General features: G+C 46.7%; 1 protein-coding gene across 1 annotated transcript in view; it reads left to right on the top strand.

Annotated features, from left to right (window-relative positions):
- Nucleotides 1–23,942, top strand: part of slka (STE20-like kinase a) — a 117,641-nt gene that overhangs the window by 37,501 nt on the left and 56,198 nt on the right. The window contains 4 exon segments of the mRNA XM_038822191.1: nucleotides 1,566–2,738; nucleotides 8,387–8,517; nucleotides 14,217–14,340; nucleotides 19,785–19,964. Coding sequence (XP_038678119.1) covers nucleotides 1,566–2,738; nucleotides 8,387–8,517; nucleotides 14,217–14,340; nucleotides 19,785–19,964 — 1,608 coding nt within the window.

The following is a 23,942-nucleotide window of genomic DNA, read 5'->3' as shown; positions in this document are numbered from 1 at the left end:
AACCTACTTTAATAGCACCTTCCAAACCCGCAACCTCTACCAGCAAGAACAGTACATGCCTGGGAACACCACCACCTGCAAGTTCCCCTCCCTGCCACACACTTGGAAATATATGGCCAATCCTTCACTGTCGTCACCTCAAAATCCCAGAATTTCTGCTGTAACAGCACTGTGTACTGCAGAGGCCCAAGGGAAGAGGCTCACTATCACCTTATCCAGGGCAGTTAAGGATGGATAATAAATGCTGGCCATACCAGTATCAGCCGGATTTATTGAATGAATGTAAAAAGAGGGTACAGTACATTATTTTACAATGGAGTGAGCTGGATGATCTAAGTGACCTTCCTCAGCACTTTTTATCATGGGAACGGGAGAATAATAATAATCGCTTATTGTCACAAGTAGACTTCAATGAAATTACTGTGAAAAGCCCCTAGTCGCCACATTCTGCCGCCTGTCCGGGGAGGCCGGTATGGGAATTGAACCCACGCTGCTGCCTTGTTCTGCATTACAAGTCAGCTGTTTAGCCCACTGTGCTAAACCAGTCCCATAGATTTGTTCTGGGAGAATGTGCTTCATTCCTTCACTAATTAAGTATCACAAGTAAGCGCCAAGATACAGCGGGCAGTAAAGAAGGCTAATGGTATGTTGGCCTTCATAGCGAGAGGATTTGTGTACAGCAATAGAGATTGGGGATGTTTTACTGCAGTTGTATAGGGCATTGGTGAGGCCACACCTGGAATATTGGGCGCAGTTTTGGTGTCCTTATCTGAGGAAGGATGTTCTTGCTATGGAGGGAATGCAGCGAAGGTTTACCAGGCTGATTCCTGGGATGGCGGGACTGTCATATGAGGAGAGACTAAGTCAGTTAGGATTATATCCATTGGCTTTCAGAGAGTGAGTGGGGATCTCATAGAAACTTACAAAATTCCAGAACTAGGGGTCATAGTTTGAGGATAAGAGGTAAACCTTTTAGGACTGAGATGAGGAGAAATGTCTTCACCCAGAGAGCGGGGAATCTGTGGAATTCACTCCCACAGAAAGTAGTTGAGGCCAAAACGTTGTGTAATTTCAAGAAGGAATTAGATATAGCTCTTGGGGATAAAGGGATCGGGGGATATGAGGGGGAAGGCGGGATCAGGGTATTGAATTTGATGATCAGCCGCGATCATAATGAATGACGGAGCAAGCTCAAAGGGCCGAATGGCCTCTGCTTCTGTTTTCTGTGTATTTTTCTATGTATTTAGTAACTCCACTTACACAGCAAGGGCCATCTTTCTCCACTTATGTTTTTCGACAAACACCATCTTCTAGTTGAGATGGTGGGTACCTGGCTCTCGTGAATGTTTCTCTTTGCAGCTACTCAGCTAGTGCACCTCAGCGAGTACAGACGTCCCGTTTATAAATGGCAGTCCTATGTCTGTCTTTCTGCTCTGGTGTGGACTCGGTTTTGGAATATCTTTGTTCCATGCACAGTACTAGCTGTGAATAGAGCTGTAAAATAAATTAACTGCACCTGTATAACTGCATAAGCAACAAAAGAGTTTATTGCTATTTTCCTCCAGGCTTTGCCAGGACATAAACGTGCCCCATCAGATATCAGCACAGCCAGCTCCGAGGACGAGAAACTCTCCCAATCTCCGTCAACCCTTGAATCTGTTTCTGAGAAAACAGAGACCGAGCCAGTTGAGGAAAACATGGACAGGGTCAGTGACAAGCTGTCAGATGAGGGGATTGGCACCAGCGAAGGAGAGAAGCCGGAAAGTGACAGGTTGATGGAGAACAATGTTTCCGACATCAGTAATGAAGAGATGCCAGGAGGTAGTGAGGACCTGAATGCTGAGCCTGGGAAACCCACGGCACCTGAAGAGAAATCTGAGACAGAGGAGCCGACTGTCGAAACCCCAGGAGCTGAGGAACATCCGAAGGACGGTGAGGTACACAAAGATATTAGAGAACCTGAAGAAGGGAAAGAAAATACAACTGGTGAGGAAGAACAAGTGGCAGTCACAGAGCCAAAGGAACGAGAGGCTGAGAGGGAGAAGCATCCAGAGACTGAGAGAGGGAATGCAGCGGCCAACACTGAACGGACAGAGGCCTTGTCTGTGACTGAGCCAGTGAAAGTGGAGGAAGAAGCTTCCACCATAACAGAGATCAGTTTGCAACCGAAAGAGGATGTAACTGAAGCAGTGCTGGATGTGACTGCTGGGGAAAGAGAGCAGGAGATGGCAGAACCAACGGTAACCACACCACTTCCCAATGAAGAAACAAAGCAGGAGCAACTGGCTGACGGCCTCAAAGTGAACTCTGCTATACAATCAATGCAAGCAGAAGGAGGTCCTGAGGTAGACATTGTAACTGAGAGTGGTGTAAATGTAGGGGACACTTCAGAGACAGAAGCCAAGGCTCAATGTGCAATGAACCCTTCCCCAGCAGGGGTAATACTGAATGGAGAGTTACATGAGACACAGGGGGCCATGCCTTGCAAAATGAAGGAAGCCAAAAATGGGAGTCTAGAGGACATAAAGCTGGAGATGATTCCTGAAATTAGTGTCAGCACAGAGGAGATGAAGGAAAATGTGGATCCAGCTGCTCAATCCAAGAGCATTGGTAAAGAGAAAGAACGAGATGCGGATTCTGGGAGCGGGTCAATGGCCGATAACAACAGCATCGACTTGAGCCTGTCCATTTCCAGCTTCCTGTCCCGTAACAAGGAGACCGGATCCATATCACTCCAGGTAACAGACTCTAGTCCAAAAGCAGAACTAACTTTTCCAAATAATTTTTAGTTTGAAGAGAAGACTGCCACTGACTGACCATCGCTCGTTATTGTTGACAAAGTGATGATTGGCCTTTGTTGGAATGTTTGATTAGTTGGGTTGAATTAGGCTCTTCAGCCATTTGTCCTCATGTTTTCAGAATACCAATCCACCCATTTTCCTTTCACAGTTTTAACATTTACCTGAATGAGAAAATGAGATGTCAATCTAAATTCTCACCCAAACCAAAAATATCAAAATTAGTATTGCATTGGAATATCACCACAGGTTCCTCACTCCTGTCCTAACCTGGGGCTACAATCCACAACATTCTGACCCAGGGCCTTAACTCTAATTGTGATAAACGTGGGTGTTACAGTTCTGTGCTGTGAGCCGCTCTGGTTATGTCACCAGTTGTTGCTATTAGTGAACCCTACAACCTCTATGATTTGGATTCCATCTCCACTAACAAGGGATCAAAACATAAGGCGGCATGGTAGCACAGTGGTTAGCACGGTTGCTTCACAGCTCCAGGGTCCCAGGTTCGATTCCCAGCTTGAGTCACTGTCTGTACGGAGTCTGCACGTTCTCCCCATGTCTGCGTGGGTTTCCTCCGGGTGCTCCGGTTTCCCCCCACAGTCCAAAGATGTGCAGGTTAGGTGGATTGGCCATGATAAATTACCTTAGTGTCCAAAGGTTAGGTGGGGGACTGGGTTACGGTGATAGGGTGGAGGTTTGGGCTTAAGTAGGGAGCTCTTTCCAAGGGCCGGTGCAGACTCGATGGACTGAATGGCCTTCTGCACTGTAGATTGATTCTATAATGAAAACATAGTAGTGCTGATGCTGGAAATCTGAAATAAAAAGATTGAACCCTGGGAATACTCAGCAAGTCGGGCAGCATCTGTGAAGAGAGAAACAGCGATAAATGCTTCAGGTTGGTGACCTATCCCAGACCTCCAATATTCAGTTTTGATATCTGAACATTGAATCCGTGCTCTGTACTTAGACACGAGCCATTCAGCCCACCACACAATTTGCTGCGTTATTTTCCACATGAGCCATCCGCCTGGCCCTGACTCCACCCCAATCCTAAACCTCAGGAACGTGTTTATTTGTCGAATGGGTGATGGTAGGTACCTGTGCCTTTTGTCACTCTGCGACTGATTGTCAGGAGCAAGCCAGCATTGAGGGCCACACCTCCGACTGATTGTCAGGAGCAAGCCAGCATTGAGGGCCACACCTCCGACTGATTGTCAGGAGCAAGCCAGCATTGAGGGCCACACCTCCGACTGATTGTCAGGAGCAAGCCAGCATTGAGGGCCACACCTCCGACTGATTGTCAGGAGCAAGCCAGCATTGAGGGCCACACCTCCGACTGATTGTCAGGAGCAAGCCAGCATTGAGGGCCACACCTCCGACTGATTGTCAGGAGCAAGCCAGCATTGAGGGCCACACCTCCGACTGATTGTCAGGAGCAAGCCAGCATTGAGGGCCACACCTCCGACTGATTGTCAGGAGCAAGCCAGCATTGAGGGCCACACCTCCACCAGGCTCTAACTCTGATAACCAGGTGAAACCTGATGATGCAGACAGACTTTGCATGGGAAGATGTGAGGCGTGACGTCATTCAGCAAGTTGCCTTTTATAACATCTCTTGCGGGTGGGTAAAGAAGCACCTTGGATTTCTTTCCTACATTAAATGCAAGTTGCAATTGTGATCAAGATTATTTAATTAGATGATCATAGAATTTAAAGTGCATCGGCCCATCAAGTCTCCACCGGCCCTTGGAAAGAGCATCCTACTCCTCCACCCTATCCCCATAACCCAGTAACCCCACCTTCACTTAACTGCTTCCAATGCATTTATATCCTTCCTTAAATAAGAAGACCAGTAATGTACACAGTACTCCAGATGTGGTCTCACTTATATGACTGAATAACCTCCCAACTTTTGTATTAAATTCCCTTCGCAATAAATGTTAACCATCTATTAGCTTTCCTAATTACTTGCTACACCTGCATATTAGCCTTTTGTGATTCATGCATGAAGACAACAGATCCCTCTGCAATATTTCACAATTGTGATAATAAGATTCTTTATATTCTTCCTGCCAAAATGGACAGTTTCACATTTTTCTGCATTATACTCCACCTGCTAGATCTTTGCCCATTTTAACCTATCTATATCTTTTTGTAACTTCCCGACATCCTTTTCACATCTTGCGCTCCTGCCTATTTTTGTGTCATCAGCAAATTTTGCAACCATCCGATCCATCCCTTCGTAGAGTTCATTCATATAAATTGTAAGCAGTTGAGGTCCCAGCACTAATCCTGTGGCACATCACTTATTACATCTTGCCAACCTGAAAAAGACCAATTTTTACCTACTCTCTGTTTCTTGTTAGCCAGTTAATATTCTGTCTATGTCATTATGTTGCATCCTATACCAAGAGCTTTTATTTTCCGCAATAACCTTTGAGTGGGTACTTTATCAAATGCTTTCTGGAAAGTACATTATCTTTATCCACAGTACAAGTCACTTCCTCAAAGAACTTCAATAATTTGGTTAAACATCATTTCCCTTTCACAAAACCACGTTGACTCTGCCTGATAACCTTCAACTTACCCAAATGTCCTGTCATATTTGCTTCTGCATCTAACATTTTCTCTATGACAGATGTTAAGCTAACTGACCTGCAGCTTCCTGCTTTCTGCCTCCCTCACCTTTTGATAATGCAGTTACATTTGATATCCTCCAATCTAATGGAAGCATCCGCAAATCTCGAGAGTTTCATAAAATTAAAAGCAATGTCCCAACTTTCTCACGAGCCACTTTTAGAACTAGGATGCAGGCTGTCAGGACCTGGGCACTTGTCAGCTCGCGACTCCAACGATTCTCTCTGTGCCACTTCTCTAATGATTGTAATTTTGAGTTCCTCCCTCCCCTCCCATTTACTGATTATATAGCTGCTTCTGGGATATTACTTGTATTCCCTTTAGCGAAGGCCGATCTGTCAGTTCCTTGTTTTCGATCATTAATTTTCCAGACTTACTTCCTAAATCACCTTTCATAGAATCATAGAATCCCTACAGTGCAGAAGGAGGCCATTCCACCCGTCGAGTCTGCAACCACCCTCTTAAAGAGCACCCCACCTAGGCCCAATCCCTGTAACTCCGTAACCTCACCTAACTAAGGAGCAGCGTAGCAATTTACCATCTAACCTGTACATCTTTGGGCTGTGGGAGGAAACTGCAGCATCCGGAGGAAACCCACAAAGACATGGGGAGAACGTGTAGACTCCACACAGACAGTTTTTCTTTTTAAAATATTTATAAAAACTCTTACTATCTGTTTTTGTATGTCTCCTATTCTAATTTTCCCCTCCTTTTAGTCGTCCACTGCTCTTCTTCCTATTCTGTCCAATCTTCTGACCTGCCGTCCGTCTTTGTACAACTATGTGCTTTTTCTTTAAGTTTGATACTTTCTTTAACCTTTCTAGTTACCCCGGATGGTGGGTCCGTCCCCTGGTGTTTTCCTAACTTTTTGGAATTCATCTAGTTTGCATTCTGAAATTGTTCCCTTAACTGTTTGCGACATAGTTGTGAGAGATTATTAATCAATCCCATCTAATTGCACAATACCAGGTATACTATAACCTGCCCTCTGATTGGCTCCAGAAGTAGCTGTTCTAAGAAACTACATAACCCACCCTACAAGCAAATCAATGCATTGCTAATTCCTAATTGCTAATGGGGCGGGCGATGGGAGGGGTGGGGCGGGTAGCGCAGTGGGTGGGTGATGTGGGGGACTGGCGCAGGGGGCGGTCAGAGAGGGGACTGGTGCAGGGGGCGGTCAGAGAGGGGACTGGTGCAGGGGGCGGTCAGAGAGGGGACTGGTGCAGGGGGCGGTGAGAGAGGGGACTGGTGCAGGGGGCGGTCAGAGAGGGGACTGGTGCAGGGGGCGGTCAGAGAGGGGACTGGTGCAGGGGGCGGTCAGAGAGGGGACTGGTGCAGGGGGCGGTCAGAGAGGGGACTGGTGCAGGGGGCGGTCAGAGAGGGGACTGGTGCAGGGGGCGGGAGGAGAGGGGACTGGTGCAGGGGGCGGGAGGAGAGGGGACTGGTGCAGGGGGCGGGAGGAGAGGGGACCGGTGCAGGGGGCGGGAGGAGAGGGGACCGGTGCAGGGGGCGGGAGGAGAGGGGACCGGTGCAGGGGGTGGTCAGAGAGGGGACTGGTGCAGGGGGCGGGAGGAGAGGGGACTGGTGCAGGGGGCGGGAGGAGAGGGGACCAGTGCAGGGGCGGTCAGAGAGGGGCCTGGTGCAGGGGGCGGGAGGAGAGGGGACCGGTGCAGGGGGCGGGAGGAGAGGGGACTGGTGCAGGGGGCGGGAGGAGAGGGGACCGGTGCAGGGGGCGGGAGGAGAGGGGACTGGTGCAGGGGGCGGTCAGAGAGGGGACTGTTGCAGGGGGCGGTCAGAGAGGGGATTGGTGCAGGGGGCGGTCAGAGAGGGGACTGGTGCAGGGGGTGGGCGGAAAGGGGACTGGTGCAGGGGGCGGTCAGAGAGGGGACTGGTGCAGGGTGCGGGAGGAGAGGGGACCGGTGCAGGGGGCGGGAGGAGAGGGGACTGGTGCAGGGGGCGGGAGGAGAGGGAACTGGTGCAGGGTGCGGGAGGAGAGGGGACCGGTGCAGGGGGCGGGAGGAGAGGGGACTGGTGCAGGGGGTTGTCAGAGAGGGGCCTGGTGCAGGGGGCGGGAGGAGAGGGGACTGGTGCAGGGAGCGGGAGGAGAGGGGACCAGTGCAGGGGGTGGTCAGAGAGGGGCCTGGTGCAGGGGGCGGGAGGAGAGGGGACTGGTGCAGGGGGCGGGAGGAGTGGGGACCAGTGCAGGGGCGGTCAGAGAGGGGACTGGTGCAGGGGGTGGTCAGAGAGGGGACTGGTGCAGGGGGCGGGAGGAGAGGGGACTGGTGCAGGGGGCGGGAGGAGTGGGGACCAGTGCAGGGGCGGTCAGAGAGGGGACTGGTGCAGGGGGCGGTCAGAGAGGGGACTGGTGCAGGGGGTGGTCAGAGAGGGGACTGGTGCAGGGGGCGGGAGGAGAGGGGACCGGTGCAGGGTGCGGGAGGAGAGGGGCCTGGTGCAGGGGGCGGGAGGAGAGGGGACCAGTGCAGGGGGCGGGAGGAGAGGGGACCAGTGCAGGGGCGGTCAGAGAGGGGACTGGTGCAGGGGGCTGTCAGAGAGGGGACTGGTGCAGGGGGCTGTCAGAGAGGGGACTGGTGCAGGGGGCTGTCAGAGAGGGGCCTGGTGCAGGGGGCAGGAGGAGAGGGGACCGGTGCAGGGGGCGGTCAGAGAGGGGACTGGTGCAGGGGGTGGGCAGCGTGGGGACTGGTGCAGGGGGCTGTCAGAGAGGGGACTGGTGCAGGGGGCTGCCAGAGAGGGGACTGGTGCAGGGGGTGGGCAGCGTGGGGACCAGCGCAGCGAGGTTGTGGCGTGGGGGTCGGTATAGCAGATGGACGATGCAGGGACCGGTGGACTGGCAGCCTGGCGACCAGCACAGCAGACGGGCGGCACGGGCTCTGATGTAGCGGCTGGTTTGTGATTTTTGCTCATTTGTTTCTTGATTCATGGTAACTTATCAGGAATTGAGACAACAGAAAAAAACATTGAAGAAAACTCGGAAGTTTATGGTGGATGGTGTGGAGGTAAAAGTGACAACATCAAAAATTGTTACAGATAATGACAAAAACAATGAAGAAATGAGATACCTCAGGTAAGAGTCTGATTGCTGATTACTTTTCTTTATCATTAATTGTAATGTCTTTATTTAGTCCCCAATTTCTTTTACCCGATTAAGAGGCAATTTAGCGTGGTCAATCCACCTACTCTGCACATTGTTTTGGGTTGTGGGGGTGAGACCCACGCAGATACTGGGAGAATGTGCAAACTTCACACGGACGGAGACCCGGAATCGAACCCGGATCCTCGGCCCTGTGAAATTGTAATATCAGTTGTATAAGATGTCGAATTTTATTTTGGACGAAATGGTTTTTTGATGAATTTCTAATTTTGGTGCGAGATTATCCCTCAGTGAGTAGTGTTAGCAATTCTTCAATTCTTGGTGTTTTGTAGCTCAGTGATTCACACTAGTTCCTTTAGGCAAGCCTTTCCTACTAATTTTAGGACATTGTATCTTGTGTAATCTGACTTTACAGATTTATGAGGAATAATAATGTATTTCCCTCCTTACAGACATTTAATTCCTAAATCAAGGAAAGCCCTGTGTCTAAAAAGCACCTTTTCACTGCTCTCAGATTTAATTGTATGTTTGGTGAATTAATTTGAATTGTCATGACTTATTTTTAACTTAAATTCATTTTCAAGTTTATAATGGATATTCGGACTGGAATATTTCAACCTACAGCTAATGTATTTAGAATTCAATGAAACATGAAAGGTTATTAAAATATTTAAACTTTTAGGAAGGAGTAACAAGCCCAGAGAACCATGGATGAGTAGAGATATTCAGGATACAATGAGAAGGAAGATAGAGACCTTTAATAACTACAAAGGGAGCAAATCAACATAGGTATTAGTGGAGTAAAGAAAGTGTAGGATGGAACTTAAGAAATATTAGGAGAGCAAAGAGGGGATATGAGAAATGTCTAGATGGTAAAAGTAGTTCTGGTCGGCACATTATAGGAAGGATGTGATTGCACTGGAGAGGGTACGTTTCACCAGGATGGTGCCTGGGGTGGAACATTTATGAAGAGAGGTTGGATAGACTTGGGTTGTTTTCGCTGGAGCAGAGAAAACTGAGAGGTGACCTGATCGAGGTGTACAGGATTATGTGGGGCATGGACATATAAAGGTGGATAGGGAACAGCTATTCCCCTTAGTTGAAGGGTCAGTTACTAGGGCACAAAAGTTATAGATGAGGGGCGGGAGATTCGGAGGGGATTTGAGGAAAAACCTTTTGACCCAGAGGGTGGTGATGGTCTGGAACGCACTGCCTGGGAGGGTGGAAGAGGCGGGTTGCCTCACATCCTTTAACAAGTACCTGGATCAGCACTTGGTACGTCTTTATATTCAAGGCTGTGGGCAAAGTGCTGGCAAATGGATTTGGGATTGGCAGATCAGGTGCCTTCCATGCGGCGGTGCAGACTCGATGGGCCGAGGGGCCTTTTCTCCACTGTATTTTTCTGGAATTTTGTAACATGATAAAATAAACACAACAACAAGATCTGGAATTGGCTTGTTACTGTTTGCAAGAATATCCTTGAATACAACAAGAAAGCTTCCACCACTTGTTGGAAAGCATCCTGTCTCTAAATAGCTGCCTGTCGCTAATTTTAGAACTGACATTTTGATTTGATGCACAACATATTTACAGAACATACACATGAGAAAGAAAACAGTCGTAGAGTGTTAAACCCCAGAAGCAGGCCCTTTGGCCCACCATGTCTGTGCTGACCATCACACATCAATCTATACTAATCCCATTTACCAGCACTTGGTCCATTGCCCACTCTGCTGTGGTGATTTAAGAGCTTGTCCAGATGCTTCTTCAATGTTGTGAGAGTTCCTGCCTCCACCATCCTCTCAGGCAGCACCTTCCATATTTCCACCACCCTCTGGGAGAAAACGTTTCCTCAAGTCCCCTCCAAGCCATTTAATCCTCACCCGTAATCTAGGTCCTCTGGTCTTAGACACCTCTGCCATCATAGATCATAGAATTTACAGTGCAGAAGGAGGCCATTCGGCCCATCGAGTCTGCACCGGCTCTTGGAAAGAGCACCCTACCCAAGGTCAACACCTCCACCCTATCCCCATAACCCAGTAACCCCACCCAACACTAAGGGCAATTTTGGACACTAAGGGCAATTTATCATGGCCAATCCACCTAACCTGCACATCTTTGGAGTGTGGGAGGAACCCAGAGCACCCGGAGGAAACCCACGCGCACACGGGGAGGATGTGCAGACTCCGCACAGACAGTGACCCAAGCCAGAATCGAACCTGGGACCCTGGAGCTGTGAAGCGATTGCGCTATCCACAATGCTACCGTGCTGCCATGGGGAAAAGATTTGTACTTCCTACTCTATCTCTGCCTCTCATAATTTTGTAAACTTCTATCAGACCCCCCTCAGCCTCCTCTGCGCTGGGGAAAACAAACCCAGCCTATCCAGCCTCTCCTCATCGCTGAAACTCTCCATCCCAGGCAACATCCTGGTGAATCTCCCTTGCACTCCCTCCAGTGCAATCATATCCTTCCAATGGTGTGACCAGAACTGCTCACAATATTCCATCTGTGGCCAACCAATGTTTTATAATGTTGTACCAAGATCTCCCTGCTTCTATATTCTATGCCCCGGCTAATGAAGGCAAGCAATCCGTCTTCACCACCCTATCTACCTGTGCTGCCACCTTCAGGGATCCATGGGCTAGTACACCAGGGTCCTTTACTCCCTCGGATCTGCCGTTCATTGTGTCTACCCTACCCTTATTAGACCTCACACTTATCAGGATTAAATTCCATCTACCATTGCTCTGCCAAATTTACCAGCTGAACAATATCTGTCTGTAGCCTAAAACTATCCTCCTCACTATCAACAACACCATCAGCATTCATGTCATCTGCAAATTGACTGTTTATACCGTCTACATTCACATCCAGATGGTTAATGTATATAACAAACAGCAAGGGTCCCAGCACCGATCCGTGTGGTACTCCGCTGGTCCCTGGCTTCCAATCACAAAAACAACCCCCACCCCACCCTTTGCCTCCTATTAACAAGACAACTTTGGATCACATTTTCCAACTTGCCTTGGATCCCATGGGCTGTAACCTTTTGGACCAGCCTTCCATGTGGGACCTTGTCAACGGCCTTACTGAAGTCCATGGAAACCACATCAATATATTTAGTTAACTTTTCAAAAAACACAATTAGTTAGCCAGGATCTCCTACCAACAAATCCGTGCTGATGATCCTGGATCAATCCCTGCCTTTCCAAGTGTTGATTAATCCTGTCCCTCAGAAATGTTTACAATAATTTCCCTCCCACTGACGTTAGACTAACTGGCCTGTAATTACATGGCTTCTCCCTGCAGCCCTTCTTGAATAAGGTATCAGCTATCCTCCAGACATCTGGCACTTCACCTGTGGCCAGCGAAGTTTTAAATTTCTCCGTCAGGGCCCCAGCAATCTCATCCCATTGCAGCCTGGGATACATCTCATCAGGCCCTGGGGATTTATGCACCTTTATGGTCTCTAAAACATCTGTTACCTCATCCTGATTAACCTTAACGTGCTCTGGAACTTCACTGTCCCAACTGAAATCTCCAGCTACCATATCTTTCTCTTTAGTGAATAGAGTTGAAAAATATTAATTTAAGACCTCGCCCACATCCTCTGGATCCACACACCGACTGTCCTTTTATTCCCTAATGGGCCGCACTCTTTCCCTGGTCGTCCTCTTGCTCTTAATATGTTTAGAAAATGTCTTGGGGTTTTCCTTAATCCTCTTTGCTAATGATATTTTGTGACCCCTCTTTGCCCTCCTAATTGATATTTTAAGCCCCCCCTCCCCACACACACTATACGCCTGAAGGGCCCTCCCTGATTTACTTCTCTGTACCTACCATATGCTTTTCTTTATCAAGCACTCAATATCCCTGGACACCCCGGGTTCCCTGGACTTGCCATCCTTGTCCTTCACTCTGAGAGGAACACGTTGACCCTGAACTCTCACTACTTCACTTTTAAAAGACTCCCACTTTCCAAATGTAGGTTTACCTGCAAGTAGCATTTCCCAGTTTACGTTTGCCAGATCCTGTCTAATGATATTGAAATTGACGTTTCCCCAATTCAGACACTTGATTTCTGGACTGTCATTATTCCTTTCCATAGTGATGTTGAACCTTACAGAATTACGCTCACTATCCACAAAATGCTCCCCCACTGACACCTCGACCACTTGCCTGGCTTCATTTGGAAGGATCAGGTCTCGCATTGCCCAATCCCCAGTCGGACTGCAGAAGGGTCATTTAGATCCGAAACGTTAAACCTTTTTCTCTCCACAGATGCGGTCAATCCTACCTGGTTGTTCCAGCATTTTCTGTTTTTACTTCAAATTTCCAGCATCCATAGTATTTTGTTTTTATTTTTTGAAAAGAGATTACTTTGTTTTATTTATCAGAGCTTGGAAAATATTGAGCTGAAGGAATCTCTCTGAACTGGTTTCTCCGTTTGGGAGACAAAGTCCCCACGCCGGCGTGAAAACGGTGGTGTTTTACGCCGGGATTCCCTGCTCCAGGGGGAGCTAGCAGCCAGGCAGCGTAGAGCACCCAACCCCTAGGCCCGCCCCGCGATGCTCTGCCCATCAACTGGCCGAGTTCCCGCCGGCATGCGACTCTCATGGTCTCACCTGTCGTGAACTTAGCGTGGCGGCTGCGGACTCAGTCAGGCAATGCCACAGTCGGGGGAGGGCTATATCCGGGGCTGTGGGCACTGTGGGTGGGCGGTCCGTGGAAACGCGAGCGGCCGAAGGGGACACTACTTTTGCGGTCCGGGTCTGCGAGCTGAGTCAGCCATGCGCATGCACGGCCACGGAACTGGAAATGCTTAGGGCCGTAACGGCAGCTAGAACGGCGAGCTGTCTCCCTGCTAGCCCCCAGCAAACGGGGAATCAGTGACCGTTTTGTGCCAGTTTCCCTGGTGTAAAACACCACCGTTTCCACACCAAACGGAGAATCCAGCCCATTGTATTTAAACATTTGTATTGATGAAGTTAATATAATATCTAAATGAAAAATGAGTCCGGAGATCAAAGGGATTTGCACGAGCCAAGCAGGAGAGTATATTTGCTGAGGTTCAAATCCATTCACAAGTTTGTTAACTGAGCTGTAAGCAACCATTGAAAATAAATCCAGAATTATCTTCAAGATACTGGAAAGTACTTGCTTCCTTTATTGCAGTCATGAGTAATTTAAATTGCAAAACCAAATGGAAATGGTGCAAAGACACTGCCGGCTTCTTCAGTGAACAATAAATCTGGACATTTTGAAGTTTGTGGTGGGCAGTGGTAGTTTGAAATTAGCAGAAGGCTTTGATTGTTTGGAGCTGGGACTTGTAGCTGGAATCAGCATTTGACACCCTAAAGATTATTGAGGCAGAGCTGTTGATGGATCGCAGATTTGCAAGATTTAGAGAATCTTAGAATCCCTACAGTGCAGAAGGAGGCCACTCAGCCCATCGTGTCTGCACTGACCCTCTGAAAGAGCACCCCACCTAGAACCATTCTCGCGCAAACCTGTAACCCCGCCTAACTTTTGGACCCTAAGGGCCAATTTAGAATGGCCAATCAACCTCATCTGCACATCTTTGGATTTGCATTTTTGTGTCTAACTTTGTGTTGAAAGCCTTTGAATGTTAGAATACTTCATTGCTGACTCTCTGCTTTTTCTGGTAGGCGTCAGGAGCTGCGTGAGCTGCGGCTGCTTCAGAAGGAGGAACAGCGCACACAGCAGCAACTCAGCAATAAGCTGCAGCAGCAACGTGAGCAGATCTTCCGCCGCTTTGAGCAGGAGATGACAGTGAGTGGAAAAGTCTGCATGGTTGTGTGATCAATAAGAGTCTTCCTTAGCAACATAACAAACATACCTTTAGTTCTCTGTCCCACTGTTAGACTCCCAAAAGCCAGTTGTTGAAGAATAGAATTGGAAATAATCTTCACATACTTTATAAGCATTTATTCGGAGTTACTCATTACAAGAATGAACTTCCTTAATAAACAACCACAGTTTTGTATTTATTTAAAGGGGTGCAAATGAAACCCCAGTTAATGCCCACCATTTGATTACAATTAAACGCAATTTATGTACAATTAGCGCATATTACCATTCTGACCTCTCCGTTTTTGGCCTCTCAAGTTTCGAAGCTGAACATGAGCTCAGAGGACAGCACCTTATCTTACAATCTTACAGCACCTTATCTTACAATCTTACAGCACCTTATCTTACAATCTTACAGCACCTTATCTTACAATCTTACAGCACCTTATCTTACAATCTTACAGCACCTTATCTTACAATCTTACAGCACCTTATCTTACAATCTTACAGCACCTTATCTTACAATCAGACACTCCACAGGCTCAGACTCCACACTGAGTTCAGCAATTTCAGATCATAACCTTTGCAGCTGGATGACAGCCGCTCTCGGCCCATTTTTGTTTCTTTACTTATCCCATTACTACACCCTTTGCCTTGCACCATAATCTCTTTTGTCATTTAATCTCTCCTACTTCCATCTGAGGCCTTTCCTTTCATTCTCTTCCCCTTTTCCCGCCTCAACACTTGTTAAAAACATATCACATCTTTAATTTTCTTCACTTCTGACAAAAGATCATTGATGTGAAGTGCTGATCCTGTTTCTCTCCAAATAGATATTTCCCCGTTGTTTATATTATACCAGGGATACCCCATTTGTCAGGAGACTTCAGGGGAACAACCATTTGTAGGCAAATGTAGGTAGAGCCACCTGTGAGGGAATATTAGGGATGAGGATCAAACAGTCCTGAATGAGAAAATTGGAAGATCTTTGCAGATTGTAGGAACGTGGAAGTTTGAATCTTTTTTCCCCTATGCTAAATAGGGGCTGGTTTAGCACAGCTGGCTAAACAGCTGTAATGCAGAACAAGGCCAGCAGCGCGGGTTCAATTCCCGCACCGGCTGAGAATTCTGAATTCTCCCTCTGTGTACCCGAACAGGCACCGGAATGTGGCGACTAGGGGCTTTTCACAGTAACTTCATTGAAGCCTACTCGTGACAATAAGCGATTCTTCTTATTATTATTATCATTATGTGGTTTATTTCAACTGCTATAATTGATCTAGCATTGATCAACATTTCTGGTAAAGCGTTCCACATTCAGATAATTCCCTGTGGATTGGATTGGATTTGTTTATTGTCATGTGTACTGAGGTACAGTGTAAAGTATTTTTAAGCGAGCAGCTCAGACAGATCATTTAGTACATGGAAATAAAAGAAAATACATAATAGTGTTATGGGCGAGGTGTTTTCAGAACCCCAAAATGTATCATGGAGTTCACCCAACCGCCACCTTTAATGTATTGTTGCTTTTGAAGCACATGACTTGTTCCCCAGGTGTAGTATTACAATTATGGACACGTGGTTTTTAAAACAAAACAATGTTTATTCCATGAACTCAAAGTAACCTTTTAAATAGACATTGGATCTCTTAACACCCCTTACTTCAAAAATAACCCTGAAAATACTACAATACTACCCAATCCTGCAAACTGTTCCTTTAGACATCTAAAAGACTGAACAAATCCTTCAAACAGAAGCACATTAGATTTATGTTCAATACTGAGACCTTTTTACAATTCCGGTTTTGCCAAAGGATTAAGAGATAGCCCTTCATGGCAGAGATCACCAGCAATGCAGCTCACAGCCACACCCAAGCTTTCTTCAAACTGAAACTAAAACTGCCAAAAAGCAGAAGTGAGCTCAGCTCCCCCCCTGTGACATCACTTCAGTAATATGATCAGCTTCATTTCTTGAAGGTACATTTCTTAAACATCCAATTCTTAAAGGCACTCTCACATGACAATAGGGCAACACAACGTACACAAGATACACAATAGGAAAGGTGGCTTCTAATTTCTGCCACAATATGCAGAACATCAGTGGCCCAAACATTGTTCTTTGGTAGTCCACAAACCACCATTTGCCAGTCTGAGAAACCTTTTGCTCGCTGCCTTGTCATCCACCCCTCAGTCTGTATTTTCCCTTTTTATGTTCTGGGTCCTATTTTCTGTGATCAATTTCTTAACCCCTCAGCTCATCTTTCCTCTTGCTTTTTGTCTCGAGACTTGAGCACAGAAGCAGCCATGCTGACACTGCCAGTGCATTGCAGAGAGTGCTGCATTGTCAGAGAGTGCTGCATTGCAGAGTGCTGCATTGTCAGAGAGTGCTGCATTGCAGAGTGCTGCATTGTCAGAGAGTGCTGCATTGCAGAGTGCTGCATTGTCAGAGAGTGCTGCATTGCAGTGCTGCATTGCAGAGAGTGCTGCATTGTCAGAGAGTGCTGCATTGCAGAGAGTGCTGCATTGTCAGAGAGTGCTGCATTGTCAGAGAGTGCTGCATTGCAGAGAGTGCTGCATTGCAGAGAGTGCTGCATTGTCAGAGAGTGCTGCATTGTCAGAGAGTGCTGCATTGCAGAGAGCTGCATTGTCAGAGAGTGCTGCATTGCAGAGAGTGCTGCATTGCAGAGAGCTGCATTGTCAGAGAGTGCTGCATTGTCAGAGAGTGCTGCATTGTCAGAGAGTGCTGCATTGCAGAGAGCTGCATTGTCAGAGAGTGCTGCATTGTCAGAGAGTGCTGCATTGTCAGAGAGTGCTGCATTGCAGAGTGCTGCATTGTCAGAGAGTGCTGCATTGTCAGAGAGTGCTGCATTGTCAGAGAGTGCTGCATTGTCAGAGAGTGCTGCATTGCAGAGTGCTGCATTGTCAGAGAGTGCTGCATTGCAGAGAGTGCTGCATTGTCAGAGAGTGCTGCATTGTCAGAGAGTGCTGCATTGCAGAGAGCTGCATTGTCAGAGAGTGCTGCATTGCAGAGAGTGCTGCATTGCAGAGAGTGCTGCATTGTCAGAGAGTGCTGCATTGCAGAGTGCTGCATTGTCAGAGAGTGCTGCATTGTCAGAGAGTGCTGCATTGCAGAGAGCGCTGCATTGTCAGAGAGCGCTGCATTGTCAGAGAGCGCTGCATTGTCAGAGAGTGCTGCATTGCAGAGAGTGCTGCATTGTCAGAGAGTGCTGCATTGTCAGAGAGTGCTGCATTGTCAGAGAGTGCTGCATTGCAGAGAGCGCTGCATTGTCAGAGAGCGCTGCATTGTCAGAGAGCGCTGCATTGTCAGAGAGTGCTGCATTGCAGAGAGTGCTGCATTGTCAGAGAGTGCTGCATTGCAGAGTGCTGCATTGTCAGAGAGTGCTGCATTGCAGAGAGCGCTGCATTGTCAGAGAGCGCTGCATTGTCAGAGAGTGCTGCATTGCAGAGAGTGCTGCATTGTCAGAGAGTGCTGCATTGTCAGAGAGTGCTGCATTGTCAGAGAGTGCTGCATTGCAGAGAGTGCTGCATTGTCAGAGAGTGCTGCATTGTCAGAGAGTGCTGCATTGTCAGAGAGTGCTGCATTGTCAGAGAGTGCTGCATTGCAGAGAGCGCTGCATTGTCAGAGAGTGCTGCATTGCAGAGAGTGCTGCATTGTCAGAGAGTGCTGCATTGTCAGAGAGTGCTGCATTGTCAGAGAGTGCTGCATTGCAGAGAGTGCTGCATTGTCAGAGAGTGCTGCATTGTCAGAGAGTGCTGCATTGCAGAGAGTGCTGCATTGTCAGAGAGTGCTGCATTGTCAGAGAGTGCTGCATTGTCAGAGACTGCTGCATTGTCAGAGAGTGCTGCATTGCAGAGAGCTGCATTGCCAGAGAGTGCTGCATTGTCAGAGGTGCTGAAACGTTAAACTGAGATCCCCATGTGTCTTCTGAGATGAAGGGTAAAGATCCAATGGCAGCTATTTTGAAGGAGAGGGGGGAAGTGATCTTTGCTGAGAAACATTAAATGTTTCAGTTCGATGATTTTTCAGTAGAATCACGGGGAGAGTCAGCAGCCTGAAACATTACCTCTATTTCTGTCTCCACAAATGCTGCCGGGCATGCGGAGCATTTCCAGCATTTTGGGGTTTTCATTTCTTGCAGCCTTCTGAGTTATCTGTGGTTTCCTGGCTGATAATTATCCCTCAATCAACATCTGTAAAAAAATAGTGAATGATCTGCTCATTATGACATTGCCCTACTCGGTATGCCAATCCACATTTAAATATCTCCCACGTTTTGACCGTATCCCTCAATTATTCAAGCTCAGTCTATCTCTTCTCTACCCCCCCCCCCCCCCCCCCCCCGGTGTGTTTTTCAATTTTTAAAATTTTTTTGTTTTTTAACTTTTAAAAACTTTTTTTCAAATGTATGGTTAAAGCTAATTATTTTCTGTTTGTTGTCCCTAATTTTCCCCCTCCCTTCGTTTGCACTTTCCGTTTGTCAGCTAAATTCCAGTATTCTAGCTTTCCTTTCATTCTCTCCAACAATCTTCAATGCATTCTAGAGATCCCTGACTATTTAAAATCCTACAGCTGTGGCCCCCAATCTATCTCTGGATAGTTGAAACCTTGCATTATGTCTGTGCTATTTCTATACACAACCCTGAACTGTCTGGAGATTTTGTCTTCAAATACCTGCACCATCTGTAACAAACTTAAAGAGTGTAGCATTTTATTTGTTAGCTCCACACTAATACCGGCAATATCTTCCCTTTCTAATGCTGGAACCCTCTCTTTTCTTTTAGTCAGAGACTTTTTCCCAGGGTAGAGGGGTCAATTACTAGACGGCATAGGTTTAAGGTGCAAGGGGCAAGGTTTAGAGGAGATGTACGAGGTAAGTTTTTTTACACAGAGGGTAGTGGGTACCTGGAACTCGCTGCTGGAGGAGGTGGAGGAAGCAGGGACGATAGTGACGTTTAAGGGGCATCTTGACAAATACATGAATAGGATGGGAATAGAGGGATACGGACCCAGGAAGTGTTGAAGATTTTAGTTTAGACGGGCAGCATGGTCGGCACAGGCTTGGAGGGCCGAAGGGCCTGTTCCTGTGCTGTACTTTTCTTTGTTCTTTGTTCTCTCGATCACTGATTTTTGTCCCTCTTTCTGGCTTTTCTTTCCATCCGGAAGATTTAGTTCTCATCATGATCTGAAGCAAAGTACAGTTAAAGCTGGGCATGGTATTGTATTAAAGCGTAATAACCCCGAGAATACCGATTCAAACCCTGCAATGACAGTTTGGGAATTTGAATTCCATTTAAAAAGAAATTTGGAAATAAAATATCAAGGCAAAGTGACCATTTTGAGATGAATTTGTTTGTGATTAAATACTGTATAAACGAGCTTAGCGGGGATACCCTTTTCCTCTTCAGAGTAAGAAGCGGCAGTATGACCACGAGATTGAGAACTTAGAGCGACAACAGAAACAGACGATTGAGCGCCTCGAGCAGGACCACACCACCCGCTTGCGAGATGAGGCAAAGAGAATCAAAGCTGACCAGGAAAAGGAGCTGTCAAAGTTCCAGAGTATGTTAAAAAATCGCAAAAAAGAGGTAAGAGACAACATTGGAGGGGAGAGAACCATCCGGTCAGCACGCAGCCAGGTGAGGGAGCAATGCAACGGGTGCATAGTCCAGGATGGGTGGGTGGTAACTGTGTCCGTGCAATGCTCACATTGTACCCCTCGTATTGGTGACAATTAATTGGCTAATCGAGTTGACTTGCCAACCAGTTTCCCTTTCCTTCTGTGGGATTTGTCCTGATGAGCAGAAAGCTTCAGCAAAATGTCTCTCTTTGCAGCAATGTTCAGATTCTCCAAATGTTCATGCTGACCTGGAGATTGGGGTTAGACTTCAAACACATTCCAACTTGAGAGTACAAGAACCAGGAGTTTTACAGGGCGACGTTTACTAAAACATGTTGCAATGTTGCCTTTTCAAACTTCTCTATGTAGTGGAGACACTTGGATTGATATAATGGCTGTACCTTGGTGCTTGTGGTCTGTATCTGTCACAATCTAATTCTTTACATAGACTAACATTGCTGACTAATGGGTAATTTCCTGTCTTGATATACACATTCTTCATCTGCTCTGCACTTCACAATTTATAAATTCTAATGTGAGCCAGGCTTTTCAGTTTCTCAGTAACAAAACTTTCGGTGAAGCTGGGAGCCAGGAGAGTTTCGGATACCAGGATGGGAGATATGTGCAGTTCAGAATAATTGATGTAATGGGCAAAGATCTCATTTTCTGTAATGACAGTTACTCAATTATGGCTCAGCAATCGGAGTCACTGAATTCAAATCAACACAGGCTCCTGTTCCTTATTGTTATCTACTGTTCTTCTGAAATGTGCAGATGGATAAATATCACATCAGGAGCAGCTGCTTCTATGTGTTTGAACAGCATGTTGATATTTAGTAAGCACACACATGAATAGTGGTTGCTTTAACAAGGTTCTGGTGAATCTGGTGCCTGTATCCCAGCAGAATCTGCATCTTCAGGAGAACAGGGAGACAACAGTAGGAGCATAGTGGATGAAACCATCAAATCCAGTTCTTGTGGAGACATTGTCATGTAGCAAAACACTCTAACAGATCAGAAATCAGTTCATGTCAAAGCCAGATTGTGTGTCAATTTACGTCATAGAATCGTTACTGAATATGAGGCCATTCAGGTCATCGTGTCTGTGCTGGACATTTCATAGACTGCCACTCCCCCTCCCGATCCCCATATCCTTCGGACTCCTTTTCAAACACATATAACATTTAGAAAATGTAGAAATATTTATGGCACAGAAAAGACCATTCTTCCCTTTCTTTCTGTGGCAGCTGAAAAACCAGCCACCCAGCCTTTAATCCCATTTCCCAGGATTTGGTGCATAGGACTTCAGGTTCAAATCCAAACACCTTTCCAATGAGCTGAGGGTTTCGGCCTCTATAATACCCCTTCAGGCAGTGAGTTCCACACCCCCACAACCCTCTGGGTGAAAAGGTGTTTCCATATCTCCCCTCAAATCTTTCTACTTTAAATCTAAGTCACCGCCCTCTCTGCTGAAGTAAACAGGCCCTTCCCATCCTCGATCCAGGCCCCTCACAATTTCCTGCATCTCAATCTAATCTCCCCTCAGCCTCCTCTGCTCCAGGCAGAACAACCCCAGTCTGTCCAATCTTTCCTCATAGCTGCAATTTCCCAGTCCTGGCAACATTCTCACTAATCTCCTCTGGACCCTCTCGAATGCTCTTACATCCTTTCAGCAATGAGGTGGTCAGAACTGCACACAATACTCTAGCTGTGGCCTAACCAACGTTTTATACAATTTCAGCATAACCTCCCTCCTCTTAAATCCTGTCTGTGCCGCGGCTGATAAAGGATTCCATTTACCATCTTAACTATCTTATCGACCTGACCTGCTCCCTTCAGGGATCTGTGGACATAGACTCCCAGGTCACTTGTTCCCTCTCAACATCCTCCCATTTATTCTCTATAATGTCAGAGTAAATATCACCAGATTGGAGATCAGTATGTGTCAATGTAATAGATCCCAGCAGATTGAAGATCAGTCTATATAAGAACATAAGAACTAAGAGCAGGAGTAGGCCATCTGGCCCCTCGAGCCTGCTCCGCCATTCAATTAGATCATGGCTGATCTTTTGTGGACTCAGCTCCACTTTCCGGCCCGAACACCATAACCCTTAATCCCTTTATTCTTCAAAAAACTATCTATCTTTACCTTAAAACATGTAATGAAGGAGCCTCAACTGCTTCACTGAGCAAGGAATTACATAGATTCACAACCCTTTGGGTGAAGAAGTTCCTCCTAAACTCAGTCCTAAATCTACTTCCCCTTATTTTGAGGCTATGTCCCCTAGTTCTGCTTTCACCCGCCAGTGGAAACAACCTGCCCGCATCTATCCTATCTATTCCCTTCATAATTTTAAATGTTTCTATAAGATCCCCCCTCATCCTTCTAAATTCAAATGAGTACAGTCCCAGTCTACTCAACCTCTCCTCATAATCCAACCCCTTCAGCTCTGGGATTAACCTAGTGAATCTCCTCTGCACACCCTCCAGCGCCAGTACGTCCTTTCTCAAGTAAGGAGACCAAAACTGAACACAATACTCCAGGTGTGGCCGCACTAACATCTTATACAATTGCAACATAACCTCCCTAGTCTTAAACTCCATCCCTCTAGCAATGAAGGACAAAATTCCATTTGCCTTCTTAATCACCTGTTGCACTTGTAAACCAACCTTCTGTGACTCGTGCACTAGCACACCCAAGTCTCTCTGAACAGCGGCATGCTTTAATATTTTATTGTTTAAATAATAATCCCGTTTGCTGTTATTCCTACCAAAATGGATAACCTCACATTTGTCAACATTGTATTCCATCTGCCAGACCCTAGCCCATTCACATAACCTATCCAAATCCCTCTGCAGACTTCCAGTATCCTCTGCACTTTTCGCTTTACCACTCATCTTAGTGTCATCCGCAAACTTGGACACATTGCCCTTGGTCCCCAACTCCAAATCATCTATGTAAATTGTGAACAATTGTGGGCCCAACACGGATCCCTGAGGGACACCACTAGCTACTGATTGCCAACCAGAGAAACACCCATTTAACCCAACTCTTTGCTTTCTATTAATTAACCAATCCTCTATCCATGCTACTACTTTACCCTTAATGCCATGCATCTTTATCTTATGCAGCAACCTTTTGTGTGGCACCTTGTCAAAGGCTTTCTGGAAATCCAGATGTACCACATCCATCGGCTCCCCGTTATCTACTGCACTGGTAATGTCCTCAAAGAATTCCACTAAATTAGTTAGGCATGACCTGCCCTTTATGAACCCATGCTGCGTCTGCCCAATGGGACAATTTCTATCCAGATGCCTTGCAATTTCTTCCTTGAGGATAGATTCCAGCATCTTCCCTACTACCGAAGTTAAGCTCACTGGCCTATAATTTCCTGCTTTCTGCCTACCTCTTTTTTTAAACAGTGGCGTCACGTTTGCTAATTTCCAATCCACCGGGACCACCCCAGAGTCTAGTGAATTTCGGTAAATTATCACTAGTGCATCTGCAATTTCCCTAGCCATCTCTTTTAGCACTCTGGGATGCATTCCATCAGGGCCAGGAGACTTGTCTACCTTTAGCCCCATTAGCTTGCCCATCACTCCCTCCTTAGTGATAACAATCCTCTCAAGGTCCTCACCTGTCATAGCCTCATTTCTATCAGTCGCTGATCAGGAGTAAAAGATCCCAACATGATCAGTGTGGATGATTATGATGCCTTTGATATTCTACATGCATCATCTGGCTTTACATGGGACTGTACATCAACTTAAATTGCTCCTCTTTGAAGAGATTTTCCTCATTTTTAGTTTTTAAAACTCGGGAATCTTCCATTAACTCCAGGTGTATCACATTGCACATTCTGACTACTTCATTGATTAGCCCTTGCTCTAAGCTACACTTCTGTTTGCTGTGTTGTCTAGTGTTGCTGATAACTCTGTTGTTTTG

The sequence above is a fragment of the Scyliorhinus canicula genome, chromosome 16, assembly GCF_902713615.1.
Source record: "Scyliorhinus canicula chromosome 16, sScyCan1.1, whole genome shotgun sequence".
Classification (NCBI taxonomy): domain Eukaryota; kingdom Metazoa; phylum Chordata; class Chondrichthyes; order Carcharhiniformes; family Scyliorhinidae; genus Scyliorhinus; species Scyliorhinus canicula.
The sequence above is the reverse complement of the archived record's forward strand: the minus strand, read 5'-3'. Positions and strand labels throughout refer to the sequence as shown.